Raw genomic sequence first — 20541 nt, forward strand, 5'->3', positions numbered from 1 at the left:
CTGAAAGTTCCAACCCTCCTCCTTGGATTACCAAGAGGCTTTCTAGAAATCACCTAATTAACAAAGTGACCTCATCACTTAGAAATTCCAAGGGTTTTAGGAGCTCTGGGCCAGAAAGTGGATGAAGACCAAATACATGTTTATTATAAATCACAATATCACAGTCCCAAAATTAATCCTGACCCCTGCAGTAAAAAAGCTGCCGATTTTTCTACCCAGCACCAGCTTTGGTGAAGCCACAATTCTCACTGGCCACGCAGGGTGTGGGAGCAGTCCCAGGCAAGAAGGCCATGTATTCCCGCCATTTTTACCCAAAGCTTTAGCAGTTATTCAAGCAGAAACACTCTTAATCTGTTTTGTCCTAATTGCCAGTTAGCTTCCAGTGTCCTGAAACTTTTGTTTGTGACAGTTTTATCCAGTTTCATATTTATTTTGTGTGGAGGGAGGAACTGGCCAACTTCCCTCTTCATACCACCATTACCAGAAGTCCACCTTATATATTGCCTTAGCAATGCAATATCTTCTGAATATATATAAAAATAACTCAAATTAAATGAAGAAAGATAACTGTTAATGGTCCATATTCTTATATTTATACTGCCAATTTGGTATAATACAGCATTTTAAATTACTTTTAAAAGACCATCATTTAAAATCAGGTATTTTTTTCATTGCAAGTTTCTAGACAGTTGTTGAAACACTTTTTGAAGATTTTCATAGTATAGAAGGTAGCTAATGGATGCTGAAAATATCCCAAAGGAGGTATATTTTCATAGATTTTCTAGTCAAAGTTTGTACCTTCAGCAAGCTGAAGTTGCTGTTTCCCAGGATAGAGCACATCATAAACTTACACCTACAGGAGAAATTACTTAATTCACCACATTGGCTCATACATTACCCCACTTTCCTTACTCAGATTACTCTAATACTTTATAAAGTTAGTAAAAAGTGTCCAAATTATTTCAAGCTAGATAACTTTTGCTTTTTTCTTCTCTAAAACAGCAAGGGCTTTTCTCAGTTTCTCTAAGTGGAAGACATTTCCAGGGATGAAATATTTTGAAATCATCCAACAGAAGCTGAAGGAAGTTGGCAGGAGGACAGGGGAGTCTGCTGTCCCAATGCAGCTTTCGTTTTCAGGAGGGTAAACATGTATTTCCACTACATGAACATATAATAATTAATCTATCCAAACTTCTTCTTCTATTATAAACAATGAGATAAATGAACATTCCTAAGAAGGCTCTCTGTATACCAGTGAAAACGTCTAAGATAGATCTCTAGAACAGCATAGGCTTTGAGAATCCTTGCCCTTACTAGACAACTCTGAATTGTGTTGTTCCCGTTTACATGGCATAGCAGCACAAGAGTTTCCTTTTTTCAAACTTCGGATATTGTGATATTTAAATTTTACCATTTTTATGGTTACAAAAATGAAAAGATATGGTTTTTTAATTTGGATTTCCTTAAATGTTAATGAGATTGAGCATCTTTCCAAACGTTTATTGGTCATTCTTTTGAGAAAAATAAAGAAAAGAGAGAAGAGATGGACAGATAAGGACGGGGGAGGGGTGGGGAGGAGGGGTAAAGAAAGGACAGAAATGTGAAAAATATAAGGTAAATAGCACTTGTTAATTTTGGATGGTAGATGCATGGGTTTTGTTGACTTATTTTCATTTAATTTCAGTATGTTTAAAACAACACCAAAATTTCAGAAAACCATTATTTTTAAACCAAATTAAACTTTGAATTAGATTCTCACATTTCAGATACTGAGGGATCTGTGGTGGTTTTTAAAAATGATCCTGCATCACAAATTAATTCAGAAAACAGTAAGCACTTACTCGAAGGCCAGAAATTCTCCTCATGGTAACCTGGCGGTTTGAATCATGGTGTCCAGAAAGTTGGTTTGGACCCGGGAACATGAAATCTCGTGTATTTTCATCATATGTAGACAGTGTTTCACCCACTACAAGAAAGATATCCTGTGATTCAAATTATAACAAAATATTCTATTTAGAAACCAAATCATCAGGTACAATATATATAATGCCCGATGCCTCACTGAAATACCTGCTTTGGGGTCACGGTTTTTTCCATGAAAGGAAAATTAAAGTTATGTTCAATGAATTAACACATTTCCTTATTCAGACATGTAATACATATTACTAATTATCCCTACCCCCTTTTGTAGAGGGAGACTACTTATCTAAATTTAATGAGTACCTATGAGTGTCTTTGAAAAAAGCTTGTAAATGTATCAAGTTGCTATGACATTTACACATCTGAAATTTACTTACACTCTCTAAAAATTTTTCTATCTTCCATTCTTTTTTACCTGCCATTATAAGGTATTAGATGACATGTTAAAAATATATATATATTTTTTTTTCCTGGAATTTGTGGTTATCTGAATTAGGTAAATATTTAATATTCAAAATTTTTTCAAATTACTAGTTTTCAATAAAATATGGCTCTCTATTTTTCACATAATCACCTGATTAAGATAGATTTCTTCTATAATTATAGATATTAATAACAGAAATAAAACTACCCCCATATTTTAACTCTGCCTATTCTAGGGATTTGTAATGTTTGCTAAATAGGTAAGGTTGTACTCCCCTCCATTCCCAATAATAGTCCACACACAAAAACAAAGATAACTATCAAAAAGTATATAATTTTAGAAAAATCACGAAAACCTAACAGTCAATTTTTATGAATGTCATAAATACTCTAGAATAATATCAGTTTTTTTCTTTTAATTATTACTATTCATTCAATTTTAGAACAGTGTATTCAAATGCCACTTTATGCCAGTCTTTCTGTATATACTATTTTGGTCTATTGACATTTTACACATAGTGGGACAATACTAGAAACTCAACATTGTTCTTAATTTGGGAAGAAGGGGAAAAAATGAGATATTTAAAAAGCATTTCACTAAAATGAGTTCACGTCAATTACCTTATCAGAATATAATACAGTACCTGGTGGAACTAGTTGAATCAACTCAAACAATGCTGTATCATCTGAAAGTTTAACAAATTAATAACAAACAAAAGTTAGTTACTTTCCCATAGAAATATCTAAAAGTCAAAGTAATTGCTGGGTAGACTATATCTTAGTATACTGTAAGTGTGTATATGTAGTGTTGATATGTTTCTTATAGCTTTACTAATCTGGAGTTGAGATTAACCCTTCAACCTCTCTGGGGTTTGTTTTCTGATTTTTTATAAGACTATTTTTTTTAAGTGTAGTTTTAGGTTTACAACACAACTGACATGAAGGTACAGAGATTTCCCATATACCCCCTGCCGCCATACATGCATAGCCTCCTCCAATATCAACATCATTCACAGGAATGGTACGTTTTTTACCAAGGATGAACCTTTGCCATATCATAATCACCCAAAGTCCATAGTTTGTTTGCCTTATGGTTTACTCTTTATGGTGTATATTCTGTGGGTTTGGACAAATGTATAATGACATATTTCCATCATTATAATACCATTCATAGTATTTTCACTGCCTTGAAAAATCCTCTGTTCTCCTATAGCTTTTAATAAGCTCTTGAAGTAGAGAAACAAAAATTAGAGTATCATGGCATTAGGAAGAGAGGGGAGGGGGTTCCACAGGTAAGAGACAATGGCTTTATTAACTAGCTACACTACAGAACTGGATATTGAAAACACAAACCACAAGAGTAAACTAAAAGTAGATATATACCAAATGTTTGTAGCCCCTAACATTCATACGTTGAAATCCTAACTAATACCAATGTAATATTTGGAGCTCAGACCTTTGGGAGGTAACTAGGGCAAAGTCCTCATAAATGGAATTAGTGTCCTTACAAGAAACCCTCAAGAATTTCCCTGCTTCTTCCACCATGTGAGAACACAGAAGATGGCCATCAATGAATAGAAAACAGACCCTCACCAGACATGGAAACTACTGATGCCTTGATCTGGGACTTTCCAGCCTCCAGAACTGGGAGAAATACATTTCTATTGTTTAATAAGCCTCCCAGTCTATGGCATTTGTTGTAGCAGGCCAGACATACTAAGACAGCCAACTAGTAACTGAGGCATAAATCTAAATCATACAAAAGCCTGTCTGAATTCAGGTGATTCAGAAATGCTAGTGCTCCCTAGCAATCAGCTAAAACAATCATAAGACTGGTCTCAAGGAAAATATCCTCATCTAAGTTTTCAAATTATTTCTATAATTTTTACATTCAAAGCCTGATATTCAACAAAAATTGACCAAGTAAATAGAAAAAAAAAAAAAAAAGATCATTGGGATGAGAAACTAAGAGGTAACAGAAAATAAAATCATATAAACAGGAGAATCAGGAAAAAAACACAAAAAACAGTTATCAGACAGACTTAAAATATGGTTAATATGCTCAATAAAATAATATGCAAGATTGAGAATGTTTAACAGAAAACTGGAGACAATTATAAACAACTAAATGGAAAATTTTTAACGTAAGAATAAAATAACCCGAAATTAAACACCATGGACTGGTTTATCAGCAAATTACAAATAACCCGACAGATTTTTAGAATTGGGAGACAAAATACATATACATATGTATATAGATATAGATAGATGTAGATAGATTTATATGAGAGAAGCACAGAAAACCAAAAGATGAAGAACAGAGAAAGGAGAAAAAAGGGATAGGGTAAGAGGGTCTAACACTGTAACTGGATTTGCAAAAGAGAGAAGAGAAAGGGTAAAAGCAATATTTAAAAAGTTAATGTCTAAGAATGTATCTGAAGAAAGATATCAAGATACAAACACCACGCAGAATAAATTTTAAAATGCGCCACACACACACAGAGTTGGGCACATCAAAGTAAAACTACAGGGGGAAAAAAGACATGAGATATTAAAAGGAGACTGTGGAAAATGACAGAATACCTCTGAAGAAGTAATAATAAAATTGACAGATGATTTCACAATAGAAACTAAGGAAGCAAAAAGACAATGGAATAGTATTTTCTAAAGGCTGGAAGACAATACTCCCAATATTTAGCAAAAATATCCTTTAAAAAAGGTGAAATAAAGACATTTTCAAATAAATAAAAATCAAGATAATCTATCACCAAAAGACAAATTAGAAAGTAATTATAAAAGAATATCCTTCATCCCCGCTGGTTAACACTGTCCCAATACTTCAGGGTTCAGGGTTGGATCCCCGGTCAGGGCATATACAAACATACGAGAATCAACCAATGAATGTAGAATAAGTGAAACAACACATCAGTGTCTCTCTCTCTCTCTGTTTGCACTCTCTCCCCCCGCCCCGCTCTCTCCATAGCAGCCATATGGGCCTGACAGCCATGTGGACCACAACCCAGCTCCAAGTGCAAGCCTGGGTACTGGATATGGCAACACAGCATCACCCAAGAGCAGCCTGGAACAGGGGCTAAGCTAGCCGGATAAGGGCAGAGACAGAACTGAACTGAACCAACCAACACCCAGAATTTCTGGACCCTGGCCTTTCTTCTGGGCTTAATGAAGGCAAGGCTGGACTTCTTCCACAGCAGGAAATTGCTGAACCTGGGATAGTCCTTTGTGTTTGCTCCAGCTTTAATAAACCTCCCATGCGTGGTCCTTAAAATGTTTTTTCCCCCGACATCACAAGGACCCCATTTCCACCGGCAACAAAAATACTCTATACCTTCTGAATCTACCATTGACACAATGATTAACTGCCACAGAAAGTGAAGTAATGAAATAAACAATGTAAGTCACATTGTTACTGAAACTCCTCAGCTGTAAAGAAAAGACCTGAAAAGTAATTGTTTGAGTTTGTTTAGTTTATATTTTATCGTAAGAACACAAATTAACTTCTGAGAAAAACAATTTCTTAGTTTCTATAAAAAACATTCTATTCCTTTATAATTAAAACTACATTTTGGCAAAAATACTTCAGAAAGAAAGACCTTAAATTGTTGAAAGAAAAGCTTTATAGAAAACTAATGCTGCTGGAAACCAACCCTAAGTTAATGTAAATTACATCTACTGGAACATGTAATGTAATTAACCTCATTTTATAGTTGCCCTTCATCTTACAACTAAGTAATGACAATCTTCCTCCTTCCTCTGTAGAAGTTTCCTTTTCATGTACTTTCAGTGTGAGTTACAAAGTAAATGCACTGCAATACTCCAGAAATCCTAGTCACAGGGCGCAAATCAAAAGCTACAGGAAATACCTTGAGAGAATGCCAAAATGCTGTTAACCCTCTGTGTCAGCAAGAACAATTGCTATAATAATTTTTTCTAAACACCGATTTACCTGCCCTAACTACAAAGGTGAAGATGAACTGGTTAGAACGCATTTACCATTGTAAATTTAAAATATGCATCCTGAGTCCTACAAGTTCTCCTGAGGAGCTAGGAAAGGATACTCATATGCATAGGCTTTGAGGATTTATTCTCAGCCTTCAGATCTCCATCTGAGAGCATTTTAAATACCCCAAACACCAGGTAAGCACTAATTCCCAGAAGCTGAAAAGCAGGGGCCCTAATGAAACTGCCATTTTCCCTACAGGCAAGAAAAAGCAATAGAAATAAAGATCATATCTTCTCTTTATGCAAATGTTGAAGGGAATGAAGCCAGAGCAGCTATTACATTATAAATTTTCAAATACAAAATATATTTCCTAATCAAAGGATTATGACATAACAAATAAGTATCTCTCAATAGGATAGTTCCAACAGTCATAAAAATAATAGCAAGAGGCAGTTATGATATTTTTTGATATTTTATTTAACTCCCTGGATATCAAACATCTAGCATGTACCATGTATTGCCATATGCACTAGAGATACAGCAAACAAAACAGGAAAAGTCTCTGCTCTTATAAAACTGTCATTCTAAAGAAAAACAAAATAAGAAATAAATAACATAGTGCTAGGATGAAACTCAAGAGGACCACTCATCACTATCTGCCCTGAGCAGTACCCTTTCACACCTGTTGTTTGGGTGGAAATATTAAAAGCATACTCTTTTACTCTCAAAATATCCTGGTGTAGAAGATAACAATAACTCCAAAGATAATGAATAGAATAGAGATTGAGATATTGACCAAAAGGTAATGCTATTTTAGATACACTGGGGAGAAAAGGCTTCTTATGATGATGATAAATTTGAGCAGTGACTAGGAACAAGTGAGGGAGCAAGCATTACATTTATCTGTATGAACAGCTTTTCAGGCAGTATATTTGCAGCTGTATACTGTGTGTGTGTGTGTGTGTGTGTGTGTGTGTGTGGAAGAGAATCTAAACTTTCAGTGAGAAAGGATGAAAATCCACAGTTTCAACAAACTAGTAGAAAATTTTCACTCTCCTTCTTGCCTAAAAATGGTTCCCAGAGTATAGTTTCAGCTATAACTAGTTATATTCTGGTAATTTCCAGGATTAAAACCATCTCCTTAAAGAGAATGCCTTCTCTATGAATGTAAAATATCCCTATTATGCCTTTAGTATCATTGGCACTTAATATCATTTTCTATGTCATAAATACATACATATATATACTTTCATAGCATCTTAGGTGATTCTGGGCCTCTGGAGTTTCCTTAGAGGTGTGAAATGGAACTGGTAAGTTCTCCAATAATAACAGTAATAACACACCACCAATAGTAATAAACAAGGTACATTTTTAAGTGTTTACTTTGTGCCAAGGACTATCGTAAGAGGTTACTCAAGGACTATTTATCAGACTGTCCAACTAAGGAGATGCTAGAATCTCCTTGAGCATTTGGACCACACTCAATTTGCTTTCAGATAACATATTTTTAATTAATGCATTTGGGATTTTAGACAGACACACATACACGCACACATTAGCTTTGCATGTTACGTAACGGGAAATGATATATGTGATCCACAATTCCTGTGGAAATTCTGGAAGAATCCACATTCAGTGTTTCCTTACTTAAAACACTTCCCTTTGTTTTCATTGACATAAAGCCTGCTTTCCTTCTTTGGGCTCAATTTTATACTTTACTTAAAGGGGCTGCTTCTACCATTTCTGCCATCACTCTATGTTTGAAGGCTCAGTACTACAGAGGCTCATTGTCGGAACATATACGAGCTATCTCCACAGCATTCAATCCCTCTTTTCTCCTTCCATTAGAGACCTATGTGGTTCTAACAAAGGTGACACATGTACCACCTGAAACAAGAGAACATGTGCAAGGTAAGCCAAGAGCATACTACGCCCCGATCCTACTGTGATTAGAACAAATCTGAAGGCCTGAAGAAAGTTATGGAACACAGACCTCTGAGTTTTAGAATATGATAGGAAGATGTAAGGCCTGAAACTGCTGTAATTTCGCTACCATCAACTTTTACTACCATAAATGAGGTTAAGATTGAGGAAGATATGATAATTATAAATGTATAAGCAATTAAAACAGAGCCTCAAAATAAACATCAGTCTGGGTCCAATTTGGAGAGAGAAGCCACACAGGGAAAGTTTAAAGAACTATTAACTACAAATCAGGGGAGGAAGTAATGAGGGACAGTCTAGAAGATGTAAAGAACTTAAAGATATAGGACTAGCACATAGAAGGAGCCACCATTGATCCTAGGGCTCAGCCAGAGCACCCAAGGAAGAGCTGTCCCCAAGCTCTCCTCCCCTGTGCTGAGACCCAGAACTTGTTAGAGAGAACACAGCCTGGGCTCTGAGAGAGAGGAAAGCTGCTCCAGTGCCATGCCAGTAGAACTTACTGGAAATCTGCCTTCTGGAACTTGCCATGAACCATGTCTCTAGGGTACCAGGAAGACCCTTTACCAAGGCACTTCACTATAAAACCACCTGGGAGGACAGTTAAGGGAAGCTGCTGTTGGCCACCAGGTACAGAAATATCTGGGTACCAGAGAGGCTGCAAGAACTACAAAAGTCTGGTCCTGGGAGGGTTGGGGGGGGGGGGGGGCTCAGGCACAGTGCGGGAGCCTGCCAAGCAGGCAAACCCACATCTGGAAGCAAAACTCTTTTGCTCTACAATGCTACTCTGGAGCTTTCTACAGCACAAAGCTTCGGTGCCAGCTGGAAAGAACAAAGTGCCCAGATCAATTTCCATAGATGAGGCAAAAAGACTGAATTGAAACTATGGGATAATAAATCAATAACCAGCACATTATATGAAGCAAAAACTGATATAAATGAAAGGAGAAACAAAAAATTCAGTTATATTTGAACACTCAGATGCCCTTCTCTCGGTAATTGATAAAACAACCAGACCTCCTCTAGCCCCCAAGAAATAAAGTCAGCAAGAACATAGAAGACTTGGACATTATCAACTAACTTGACCAAGGATAGAAATAGATTGATATAGAATAATTCCACCAACAAGAGTAAAATACTAATTCTTTTCAAGTGTACTTGGAATATTTTCATGCATAGGCCTTAGTATGGGCCATAAATAAGTCTCAATAAATTTAAAAGGATTGAAATACTACAAATTGTGTTCTTTAACCACAATAGAATTAAATTAAAAATCAACATTATAAAGAAATATAGTAAGTTCCATAATATTTTGAAATAAAAGAATACATTTCATAAGAACCCAAAGATCACAGAAGAAACCACACACAAAGAGTCAGACAATATCTTCAAATTAATGAACACAAAAAATAATATCAAAGTTTAAGAAAGACAGCAGAACAGTGTGGAGAGAGGAATTTATAACTTTAAATGTTTGTATCAGAAAAGCAGAAATATCTAAAATTAATCATCTAAAGAAGCTAAAAAAGAAAAAATCATGTGCCAAGTAAGTAGAAGAAAGGCATAAAAAGATCAAACTGAAAATCAATGAAATAGAAAAGAAGAAAATAGGAAAAAATAACTGAAATAAAAAATTGATTCTCAAAAAATATCAACAAAATTGATAAGCCTTTAGGCCAACCATTCAAGAAGAGAAAAAAGAAAAAATACAAATTACCGAAGTAAGGAATGAAAGAAGGAACGTCACTACTAAACATACAAAAATCAAAAGGACTATAAAGGAAAAGTATGAACAACCTCAAGCAAACGAAGTAGACATCTTAGATGAAATGGATACATTTCTAGACAGACACAAGTATCAGAGTTAACTCAAGAAGAAATATATACACACATAAAAATATATATACATATATACATATCTCAAGAATTTGATATAGTAATTTTACACTCCCCCCCCCCCCAAAAAAAATAGGTACAAATGTTGTCACTGGTGAATTCTAGCAAATATTTAAAGCTGAAATAATATCAATCCTGTACAAACTCTTCTAGGAAACACAGAAAGAAGAGGCAGTTCTCAATCCATTCTATGAGGTCAGTATTACCCTAATGACAGAGGAAGACAAAGAAACTGCATAACTACAAACCAATGTTCCTCAGAAATAGACACAAAAACCATTAACAAAATATTAGCACACTGAATCCAGGAAACTATAAAAAGGATTATGTACCATGACCAACTGGGATTTATCCCAGGAGTGAAAAGTTGTTTTAGTATTGGAAAATCCATAATGTGATAAACCATATTACTAGAACAAAGAGGAAAAAGCAAATGATCATCTTAACACAGAAAAAGTATATGACAAAATCTAATACCCAGGCATGATAAAATCTTTCAACCAGTTAGGAATAAATCTTTTCATCTTCTATTAATAGATCTTCTAATAAAGAGCATGTACAATAAAAACTACAGCTAATATCATGTTTAATATAAAGAATGTTTTCCCCTAACATCAGAAAGAAGTTAAGGATGTGTGCTTTCACCACTTCTTTTCAACACTGTACTGAAGGCTCAAGTGAGGGAAACAAGGCAAGAAAAAAATTAAAGACATACAGATTGGAAGGGAAAACCTATTGAGTTTCTTAAAAAGTGAAACATATAGTTAGCATACAGCCTAGCATATAGCCATATATTTATAGCAGCATTGTTCATGATAGCCAAGAACTAGAAATAAACCCAATGTCCAGCCAAATGTTCATAAAATAGAAATAATGTTAAATTTAAAGATAAAGTTTGAGAGAACTGCCTTCAAAATCTCCAACCTATGAACACTGTGTGTTGTTGAATTTTTAGAAAATGATCTTTAATTTCTCTCAGCAATGTTTTGGAGTTTTTAGAAGAGAAAAAAGTCCCATATAATAAAATAATATTATTCATCAAAAAAAGGCAATGAACTACTAATACATAGAACATGCATAAACCTCAGAAACATTATTCTAAGTGAAAGAAGCCAGACATAAAAAAAACTACATATTATATTAATCCATGTATATGAAATTTCTAGAAAAGGCAAATACAAAGAGACAGAAAAAATCAGTGCTTCCTGGTGAGTAGACGTGCACATAGGAAATGACTGCAAGTGAGCATCAGGGAACTTTTGGAATGGTGGAAATATTCCAAACTGGATTGTGATGGTGGTTCACAAGGGTTTAAATTTTCTAGAAATCACAACTATAGTTACAATGGGTGAATTTTGTGAGATGTAAACTATACCTCACTGAAACTGTTAAAGTAAGGAGAGAAGAATGACCCTGCCTTTCCTATAAGAACTGTTATTTCATGGTAACCAAACTGCTGATGAAGAAATAAATTTATAGAAGAATTCCAGCTAATAAATACAGAAAGAGTGACAATATTATTTTAAAATATCACATTTTGCAACCCCTAATGAAAAAATTGATCTCAGTGAATGCTAGAGTTATTAGATGAAAGGCTGATGAGGAACTTGATAATGGAGGAGTCAGGCTGATGCTGCCTGGAGCCAAATAATCAATCTTAACATCATTAAACTTAAGACAATAAGATATTATATGCCACTTGATATGATGCAATAAAAAGTACACATCACCAACTATGAAAGGTTCTTGCCAAAAAAACAAAATAAGCCTGAATCTAATCAATCCTCTATGTCTAATTTCAATTTACATAATATAAGTAATAAACAAGCTAACTAGCAATTTAAGGAAGCAATTAGCCAAATCCAAATTGTAGGACATTCTAAAGGACCTGGTTTTTCTAACAAAACCACAGCATTTTTTTTTAAATGAGGGACACTATCATAGAAAAAAAGAAACTCTAAGAGCTAAACAGTCATACATGTATGAACCACACCTTGGCTAGATCCAGTTGTAAAAAGACATTTTGGTGACAACCGGGGAAATCTGCATAATGACTACATATTTGATGTTATTAAGGAATTACATTAATTTTGTTAGGTATGAAACCAGCATGGTGGTTATATATATACACACATATATACACACATGTATATCAGTCAGAAGTCATGCCAGAGTATTTGCAGTGAAATGATTTATAGAATTAACTATTCCAACAGTTTTTTTAAGTGTCAGGGTGAACATGTAATAAGACTGGCAACATGTCAAACACTGTTGAAGCTGGTTAACAGGTATATGGGACTTCAACATTTCCTCTGCTACACTATTAGTGTGTTTTTAATTTTTCATATTAATATCATTAAGGGATAATGAAATATTACAAAACTGAGAGAGGGAAAAAAACGTAAAAGAAAAAGGAGCCCAAAGCTCACTAGAGAGGTCAGGGATAAAGACTGACATGGAAGTCATCAGAAGATAGGTTATCTATAAAGCCAAGTCTTCAGAGAGTATTTAAGGAAAGAGTAGAAACTAAGTCAAAAGAGATCAAAGAAGTGAGGCCAGTGGAATACCAAAATTTAAAACCAGGGCAGAGAAAGATGAATTTCAGAAAGATACCAAAAAGTGAAGTGTCAGTGAGGAGGGGAAGGGACCTAAGGGAAAAGCTGAATCGGGGAAATCGAGGCATTAAAACTTATAAACAGTGATGACTGCTAAGTACTCTTTTTATAGCCCCAGAATTTCAAATCAAATAGAAAAAAAATTGTGTTTTTTAATGTTCTTTTATTTTAAATTTTTTATTTTTCAATTCCAGTTGACATACAATATCAAATTAGTTCCATGTGTGCAACCCAGTGATTAGACTCTATATAACTTACTAAGTGATCATCCCAATAGGTCTAGTACCCATCAGACACCATACATAGTTATTACGATAGAGAACTATATTCCCTAGGCTGTACTTTACATCCCCGTGACTATTCTGTAACTACCAATTTTGTACTTATTAATCCCTTCACCTTTTCACGCAACCAGCCCCCCAACACCCTGCCCCTCTGGCAATTGTCAAAATGTTCTCTGTATCTGAGTCTGTTTCTGTTCTGCTTGTTTGTTGATTTTGGTTTTTAGATTCAATTGTTGATAGATATGCATTTTTACAACAGAAAAATTTCAGAATGATGAAATAATTATCTTCATACTTTCTAAGATACACAATTTCCCAGATACTGACTAAAATGTTCAGGAAATATTAAAAGTCATATATCCACTGGCACCAGATTGCCACCTAGCTGTCTGCCACAGTGAAAGACAGAATACCAAGTGATAGAACAGCTATAAAAAATAATATATTGTCATAGGTGATAAAGAATTCTCTGCACAAGAGTCACTAAACTATAAATTCCATGAATATAGGACCACAAACCCGCCCGATCCCTCCCTATATGCCCAGATTCCAGCATGGTGCCAGGTTCTGGGTTTCTACATTGCTCTAGTCCCAGTGGTGTGTGGATGGGGTGAAGGTGTGGAGGAGATGACTGATATTGATGATGCCCAATACTGTTGACAGTTACATATTAGACCAATCTGGTGACCCCTGATCCCTTTCTAACTACAAGGATAAACAACAGAGCTTTTCATTTCATACCCAGAGCTCAAATAACTTACTTCCAAGGGTATACCTTTGCATTGCTGCTCTCACAAATAGCTGTACCTTTTTATAGTTGACTCCCAGTACTTTGAAGAATTTATTGTTATCCACAGCCTTGAAAATGTCTTTCAAATAATTTATTAACTTTAAATGTAATTCAAAATGCAAAACATATGTATTTTAAACTACCATTACATCAATCTTCTATTATTTACTCTGTAGATTTTCAATACACTGAGAGTTAAGACATGTTTTTATCTGCAAAGTCCTACCTAATATGAATCTCTGCTCTTACATTATAAACAATCTTAATCTTTAAAAAGTTCCAATAAGTCTTTTTATTTTCCACAACCAACTACAGAAAAAAGAAAAAATTCCCAGCCTCTCTGCAGCACATTTTTTTATTATTATTATCTCCAGGTATACTCTGAAATTCCAAAACAGAAAATGCTCAAGATTTTTTAAATTCTTATTAAACCCTTTTTAACTTTTATCTAATTCAAGATTAAAGAGCATAATTCTCAAATGTCTTAGAATCAGGAATTAGAAGTTAAACTTACATTCAAGCTGTGCAACCACATCTCCAGGGTCTACTGCTTCAGGGAACACCTGGAGTGGGAGAATGGAGAGGGAAGCGTGAGGGGAAGAAGTGAAAGGGACATGTCTATAACATAGTCTTTGTCTTCTCCCTCTCGTGCCCAAAATATTCCTTTCCTAACCAAAGAAACTTCTGACATTACTGAGAACCATCACTTCCTCTCTGTGTTCCATGATCACTACAGGAAATTTTACAAACAAACCTAGCTGGCTCTGCCTCCCTCTCAAACTTCATCTGCTAGCATGCTTCCCTTTTTTTGTTACCACGATCATATTGGCCTTCTTGGTGTTCCTCTAACTCATAAAGCTTATTTCCAACAGGAAGCCTTTGTGTTGCTATTCCTCTGCCTAGAATGCTTTTCCCCAGACCTTCAAATAACTGATACTGTCCCATAATTCAGGTACAGCTTAAATGTAATGGCGTTCTCTGAACACACTTTAAAATAGACAGTCCCCCTAATCCCCTAGTCCCTCTCAGTCCCTTACCCTCCTCCTTTATTCTTTTCACGACACTTATCACTATCTAAAATCACATTATTCATGTGTTTACTTAATTATTGTCTGTTTCTCCTATCAAAATGAAAGCTCCAAGAGGAGGAAGATGTTTGTCTACCCAGTGCTTTAAAAAGTGCATGGAACAGAGCAGGTACTGGGTAATTATTTGTGGAGAAAAGGAAGAAGGAATGAAGGGAGGGAGGGAAAGAGGGATGAAGAGAGGGAAATAAAGAAAAAGGAAATTTTGAAAGTGAGAAATATAATTGGTAATAACCAAAAGCAGCGATTTTAGGGGAAAGAAGAAATGAGATTTATAGAAAGAAGTATCACAAGACAGCCATAAGTAAAATATGACCTATTTTTACCCATTATTTCCTCTTTTTTTATAAAAATGATTATTTAGAATTCAAGGTGCTATATTTGACATAAAGTACACTATGACAATTTTTAGAAATAAACTGATCCATCATGAAAAAGAGGCCATTGATTCAATGTAAAATATAATTTATATTTATTTTTAAGCCTCCAAATTTATGTGACAAATCTTCTTTTGAATTAAATCAAAGTACATAGTCAGCAATAATAATTTGGGTTCTGGGATTTTATTCAAAATTTGGAGCTACTTTCATTTTTTGTTTGTTAATTTTGATCTGAGATTTGAACTTACCTTTTCAAACACCATTCTGGCATTGAAGACCAATGGAAAAGTGGCTGGGACACATTGTGTCTTTTTGTATTGGCCAAACACACAGATGCTAAGATAGATGTCCTCCTTATCTTTCAGCACCACTCCTGGACAAGTTACCTGAAAGAAATTAGGTAGATGGATGTAACTGCTTTATCAATTTCCTGATCTATCTTGCTAAAATGACTTATAAAACATTACATAAAAACACTAGTTTGCTAAGCTAATAAAAATATGCACAAATGAAAAGATAGATTCTAGCATTTACAGAGTTAAAGGAAATGCCTTTATAAACTCCATCCCCCTGAGAAATCTATGATTTTCCCTTTGGTTATCTGTGCCACATTTGAAGCTCTATGTATTGGTTCTTGGGACAGACACTAATAGTTTTAAATAGTCAGCCTTTAGGTGCCCACTCCATGCTAAATGCTGACATAAACTCATTCAGCATCATTTAATCACAAAGGATTAAGAATCAGCAGAAATAAAGTACTGTACTAGACCAAAAAAAAACACCCGAAACAAAACAAAAAAACAAACCAAACAGAAAAACGATAAAGAGCACAAATCTGACCTGTATTAACCTAATAGCAGCCTATACACGACCTCATCAAAACCAATATGACAAAGTTTCAAAGCAAGTGAATTGAGTGAATTGGGTTTTAGCCCAATACAATATTTTTTAAATATAAAATTGCACTTAACTATCCTCATGGCTGACAGAAAGTATAGGCATAAAATGTGGGGTTTCTCAAAAATCGCTAGTACAGTCTCTGCAGGCGCTACCATATTTCATTGTCAGTGATCACCCATTCCCTTAACGGGATCTGAAAGGCTCTCTGAGATTTAAATCTGACCTACCCACATAGTACTATTACCCAACACCCCCTAATAATAGGATCAAAGTATATTTTTTATTGTTCTCTGAACACACATTGCTTTCTCGCCTCACATTCTTCCATTATCTGGATTACTACACCTTACTACTCCACTCCATCTCCTCCTCATTTACTCCCACCGCCTGCCAAGGCTTGCGCCAACTGTCATTTCCTACAAATAAAGAAACTTCTCTTGATTCATCAGCTACCATTATTCAATTCAATCTAAATCAGATATTTATTATGACTTTACTATGTGCAAGTAAATATGTTTTAGATTCTCATAGCATTTTGTAGTTCTCTTAAGGTCCTAATTATTGTCACCATGTATTTTAATTAAGTGAGTGCATCTCACCTCTTTTATTTGACTGTACATTTGCTGAGGACAGAAATTTTATTTCCCTCATCAATGTATTTAAAAACACCAACTTTCAGTATTAAGAAGAAGCTCAGAGATTATCTAGTATGGCTTTTGATATTTTATATATGAAAACAATAGAGCCCCAAGAAAGAATAAGTGATTGACTGATTAAATTCAAACAGTAAATGAGTCAACACAATACATTCAAAGTGCTTAGAACAGTGCCTGACAGAGCATTTATTCAGTACTAGCTACCACTGTTAGACTGAAAGCCATTCTCTGCAATATTAATACAGACTACTGCATTTAATAAATGACTAAGACTTCATGGCCCTTTGCACACAGCAGTTTAGATGATTTTCTATGCCAGATATTTTTTACTCTTATCTACCTCTTATTCTATTTTCCACTTTTCCTAATATGTTCCTTATTGATTACTAAAATCAAGGTGCTCAGCAAATCTCATTCTGTCTACCAGCTTCTCTGCCTCATTAAAACCAAAACCATCTTAGAGTCCCTCAAATCCATGTTCTCCAAAGTGGTGGCTGCTACCACTGATGCCTATAGATGTGCTCATTCAAACTGAGATGGGTTGTAAAGTGCAAGGTTCTTGTAAAATGCAAGATTTTGAAGATTTTGAAAACTTATTACAAAAAAAATGTAACTATCTCATTAATAACTTTTATATTAATTATATTTTGAAGGGCTATTTTTAAGATATTGATTTAAATAAAATTATTGTTAAATTAATTTATGTACTTCTTTTAGCTTTTTTAATATAGCTAGAAGAACATTTTAAATTACATAAATCTATGACACATACTATATCTCTATTGGACAGTGCTGCTCTAATTGTCCTCACTATGTCTCTTTCCAATTTGTAATATATGCAAGAAGGCATGACTTTTTTTCTCATCTATAATTCTACAAATTCTGCCATCCTTTAAAGGAATTGCCAGGATCTTTCCAAAAAGAAAATAGGAAGAGGGGGGGTGTTAATCAGGCAAAACAAAATAAATAGCAAAGTAGTTGACTTAAACCAATTCTACGGATAATTTCATAAATGTAAATATTCTAAGCATTCTAATTAAAAGGCAGAAATTGTCAGATTGGATAAAAAAGCAATCTACAATATGCTGTCTCTGCAAAAAAAAAAACTTTAAAGATAAAGACCCACATAAAGAAAGTCCTTTCGGAATGAAGAAATAAATACCTCCCAAAAGCAGCCCCTCTCTATAAAAGCAATGGGAACCTACCAAAATCTGTCAACTACAAATTTTTAGAGCTCTGGAAATTAACCAGAGGTTTACAATAATCTAAGGAGTATTTATTCAAGAAAAATATTTGAATTCTGATAAAAATCCTAATATTGTGGTGTTTCACCGTACTCTATTCCCAGTCCTTTCTACCCAAGTCTTCTGTAGCCTTGAAAACCAAAACCCTTACAATCATAGTAGCCATGAAATCAGCAGCCCCACAGCCATTGGAGAAGAGATTTAGACCACCCAAAAAGAATATCCTCAGACATACCTAACTTCTTGTATGTCTGATATATTTCAAAATAAATGTTTTAAGAATAAAAATCTTAAAACTAAGTATTTGATTCATAAACTAAAATTTCATCAATGAACACAAATGAAAGATCCTAAACAAAAAATTAGCCAATCAAATCCAGCAAAATATAGTACAAATAATATATCCTGACCAAAAAGAATTTATAGGGATGGAAAGGGTGCAACATCACAATATGTGTCCTTTTTGTAAAGATGGAAGTCACATTATATAGTAATTTCATTAGATTGAGAAAAAGCATTCAATAGAATTCAATTCTCAGAATATTTTTAAAATTCGGAGAAGGAAACTTTCTTAACTCAGTAAATGGAAATCCTACAGCCAATATTATATTAGGTCGAACTATATGAAATTGCCATGTTTGTTCATTTGTATTAAAAATATGGTCCACTGTCAGCAATTTCATAAGATTCAACCTAATACTTGCGGGTGAAACATTAGAAGCATAGCTTAAAATAGAAATAAAAGACAAGTATATCTACTACTATTCCTATCATTCAACATTATACGGGGGATTCTAGTCAAAGATATAAGTAAGAAAAAGGAAGATTATATGAGAGAAGTAAAAACTGTCTATTTGCAAACATGACTTTCCACATAGAAAATCCATACAACTATGAGAACAAATATGAAATTTCTGCAATGTTGCTGAATACAAATGTAAAGAATGTTCATAGGAACACAATTTGTAATACTCCAAAACTGAAAAAGATGATATGTAATGCCCACCAACAAGAGAATGGACACAGAAGAACAGAGCAGTTTTGTAAAGACGACATACAAATGGCCAACAGGGACATGAAAAGCTGCTCAACATTACTAATCATCAGGGAAATGCAAATCAAAACGACAGTGAGATATCACCTCATACCAGTTAGAATGGCTACAATTAATGAAAAAGACAAGATAACAAGTGTGAGTGAGGGTGTGGAGAAAAGGGAACCCTAGCACACTGCTGATGGGAATGCAACTGAGTGCGGCCACTATAGAAAACAGGATGGAGGTGCCCAAAAAGTCAGAAATAGAACTACCACATGATCCAGCAATCCCATTTCTGGGTATATATCCAAAAGAATTGAAAACAGGTCTCACAGAGATATCTGCAGGCCCATGTTCACTGCAGCATTACTCACAATTGCCAAGATACGGAAACGACCTAAGTGTCTATCACCAGATGAATAAACAAAGGTGTGTGTGTGTTATTCAGCCATGAGAGAGAAGGAAACTCTGCAATTTGCAACAATTTGGATGAACCTTGAAGACATTACGCTAAGTAAAAAAGTCAGACTGAGAAAGGCAAAAACTGCATGGTATCACTTATACATGAAATATAAAAATGATAAACTCAGTGAAACAGAGTTGAGTGGTGATTACCAGGGGTTAGGGGGTAGAGAGGTGTGAAATTAGGAGATACTAGTCAAAGGGTACAAACTTCGAGTTATAAGATTAACATGTTTGGGGCTCCAATGTACAGCATGGTGATTACAGGTAATAATACTGTATCATATACTTGATTGTTGCTAAGAGTATAGATCTTAAATGTCTTCACCACAAAAAGGAAATGGTAACTGTGTGATGGAATGGTGGTAATCATTTTGCAATTTTTAAGTGTATCAAACCAACAAGTTGTACACCTTAAACTTACACAGTTCTGTCAATTATATCTCAAAAAAGCTGGAGGAGAAAAAACAATAGAAAGAATAAAGAACTATAGTCTCACGAAACAAAGATGTTAGACATCTTTATGGGGGGGAAAAGATGTTAGACAATTAAAAAGTTCATACCGGGGAGAGAGAGAGAATTTCAAAAGTTCAAAATACATTGTGACAGAAGTCAAGATAGCCCTAGCTGGTCTGGCTCAGTAGTTAGATCGTCGGCCTGAGGATTGAAGGGTCCTGGGTTCAATTCTGGCCAACGGAACATACCTCGGTTGTGGGCTCAATCCCCACTCTGGTTGGTTTGTTAGCGGGAGGCTACCAAAGGATGTTTCTCTCCTTCTCTCCCCACCCCCAATCCCACTCTCTCTGAAAAGCAATGAAAAAAAAATCCTCAGGTGAAGATTAAAAAAAAAGAAGTCAAGATAGTGGTTACCTTTAGGAGGGGAAGAGAGCAGGTGGGGGGGGAGGGGGCAGGTGGCATGGATAGAGGAATGGAACACAAGGGAGCAAT

The 20541-nt window shown here is 34.9% G+C and overlaps 1 protein-coding gene across 2 annotated transcripts in view; it reads right to left on the reverse strand.

The window, feature by feature from the left end:
* Positions 1-20541, reverse strand: part of SPATA6 (spermatogenesis associated 6) — a 66414-nt gene that overhangs the window by 39959 nt on the left and 5914 nt on the right. For both annotated transcript variants that reach the window (XM_087820416.1, XM_087820415.1), the window contains exons 2-5: positions 15544-15681; positions 14345-14393; positions 2988-3029; positions 1842-1966 (exon numbers count right to left, since the gene is read on the reverse strand). In XM_087820416.1, the coding sequence (XP_087676542.1) occupies positions 1842-1966; positions 2988-3029; positions 14345-14393; positions 15544-15681 (354 nt within the window). The remainder of the gene's footprint in view (positions 1-1841; positions 1967-2987; positions 3030-14344; positions 14394-15543; positions 15682-20541) is intronic.

Source organism: Miniopterus natalensis, chromosome 9 (genome assembly GCF_054644295.1).
Source record: "Miniopterus natalensis isolate mMinNat1 chromosome 9, mMinNat1.hap1, whole genome shotgun sequence".
In the NCBI taxonomy this organism is placed as follows: Eukaryota; Metazoa; Chordata; class Mammalia; order Chiroptera; family Miniopteridae; genus Miniopterus; species Miniopterus natalensis.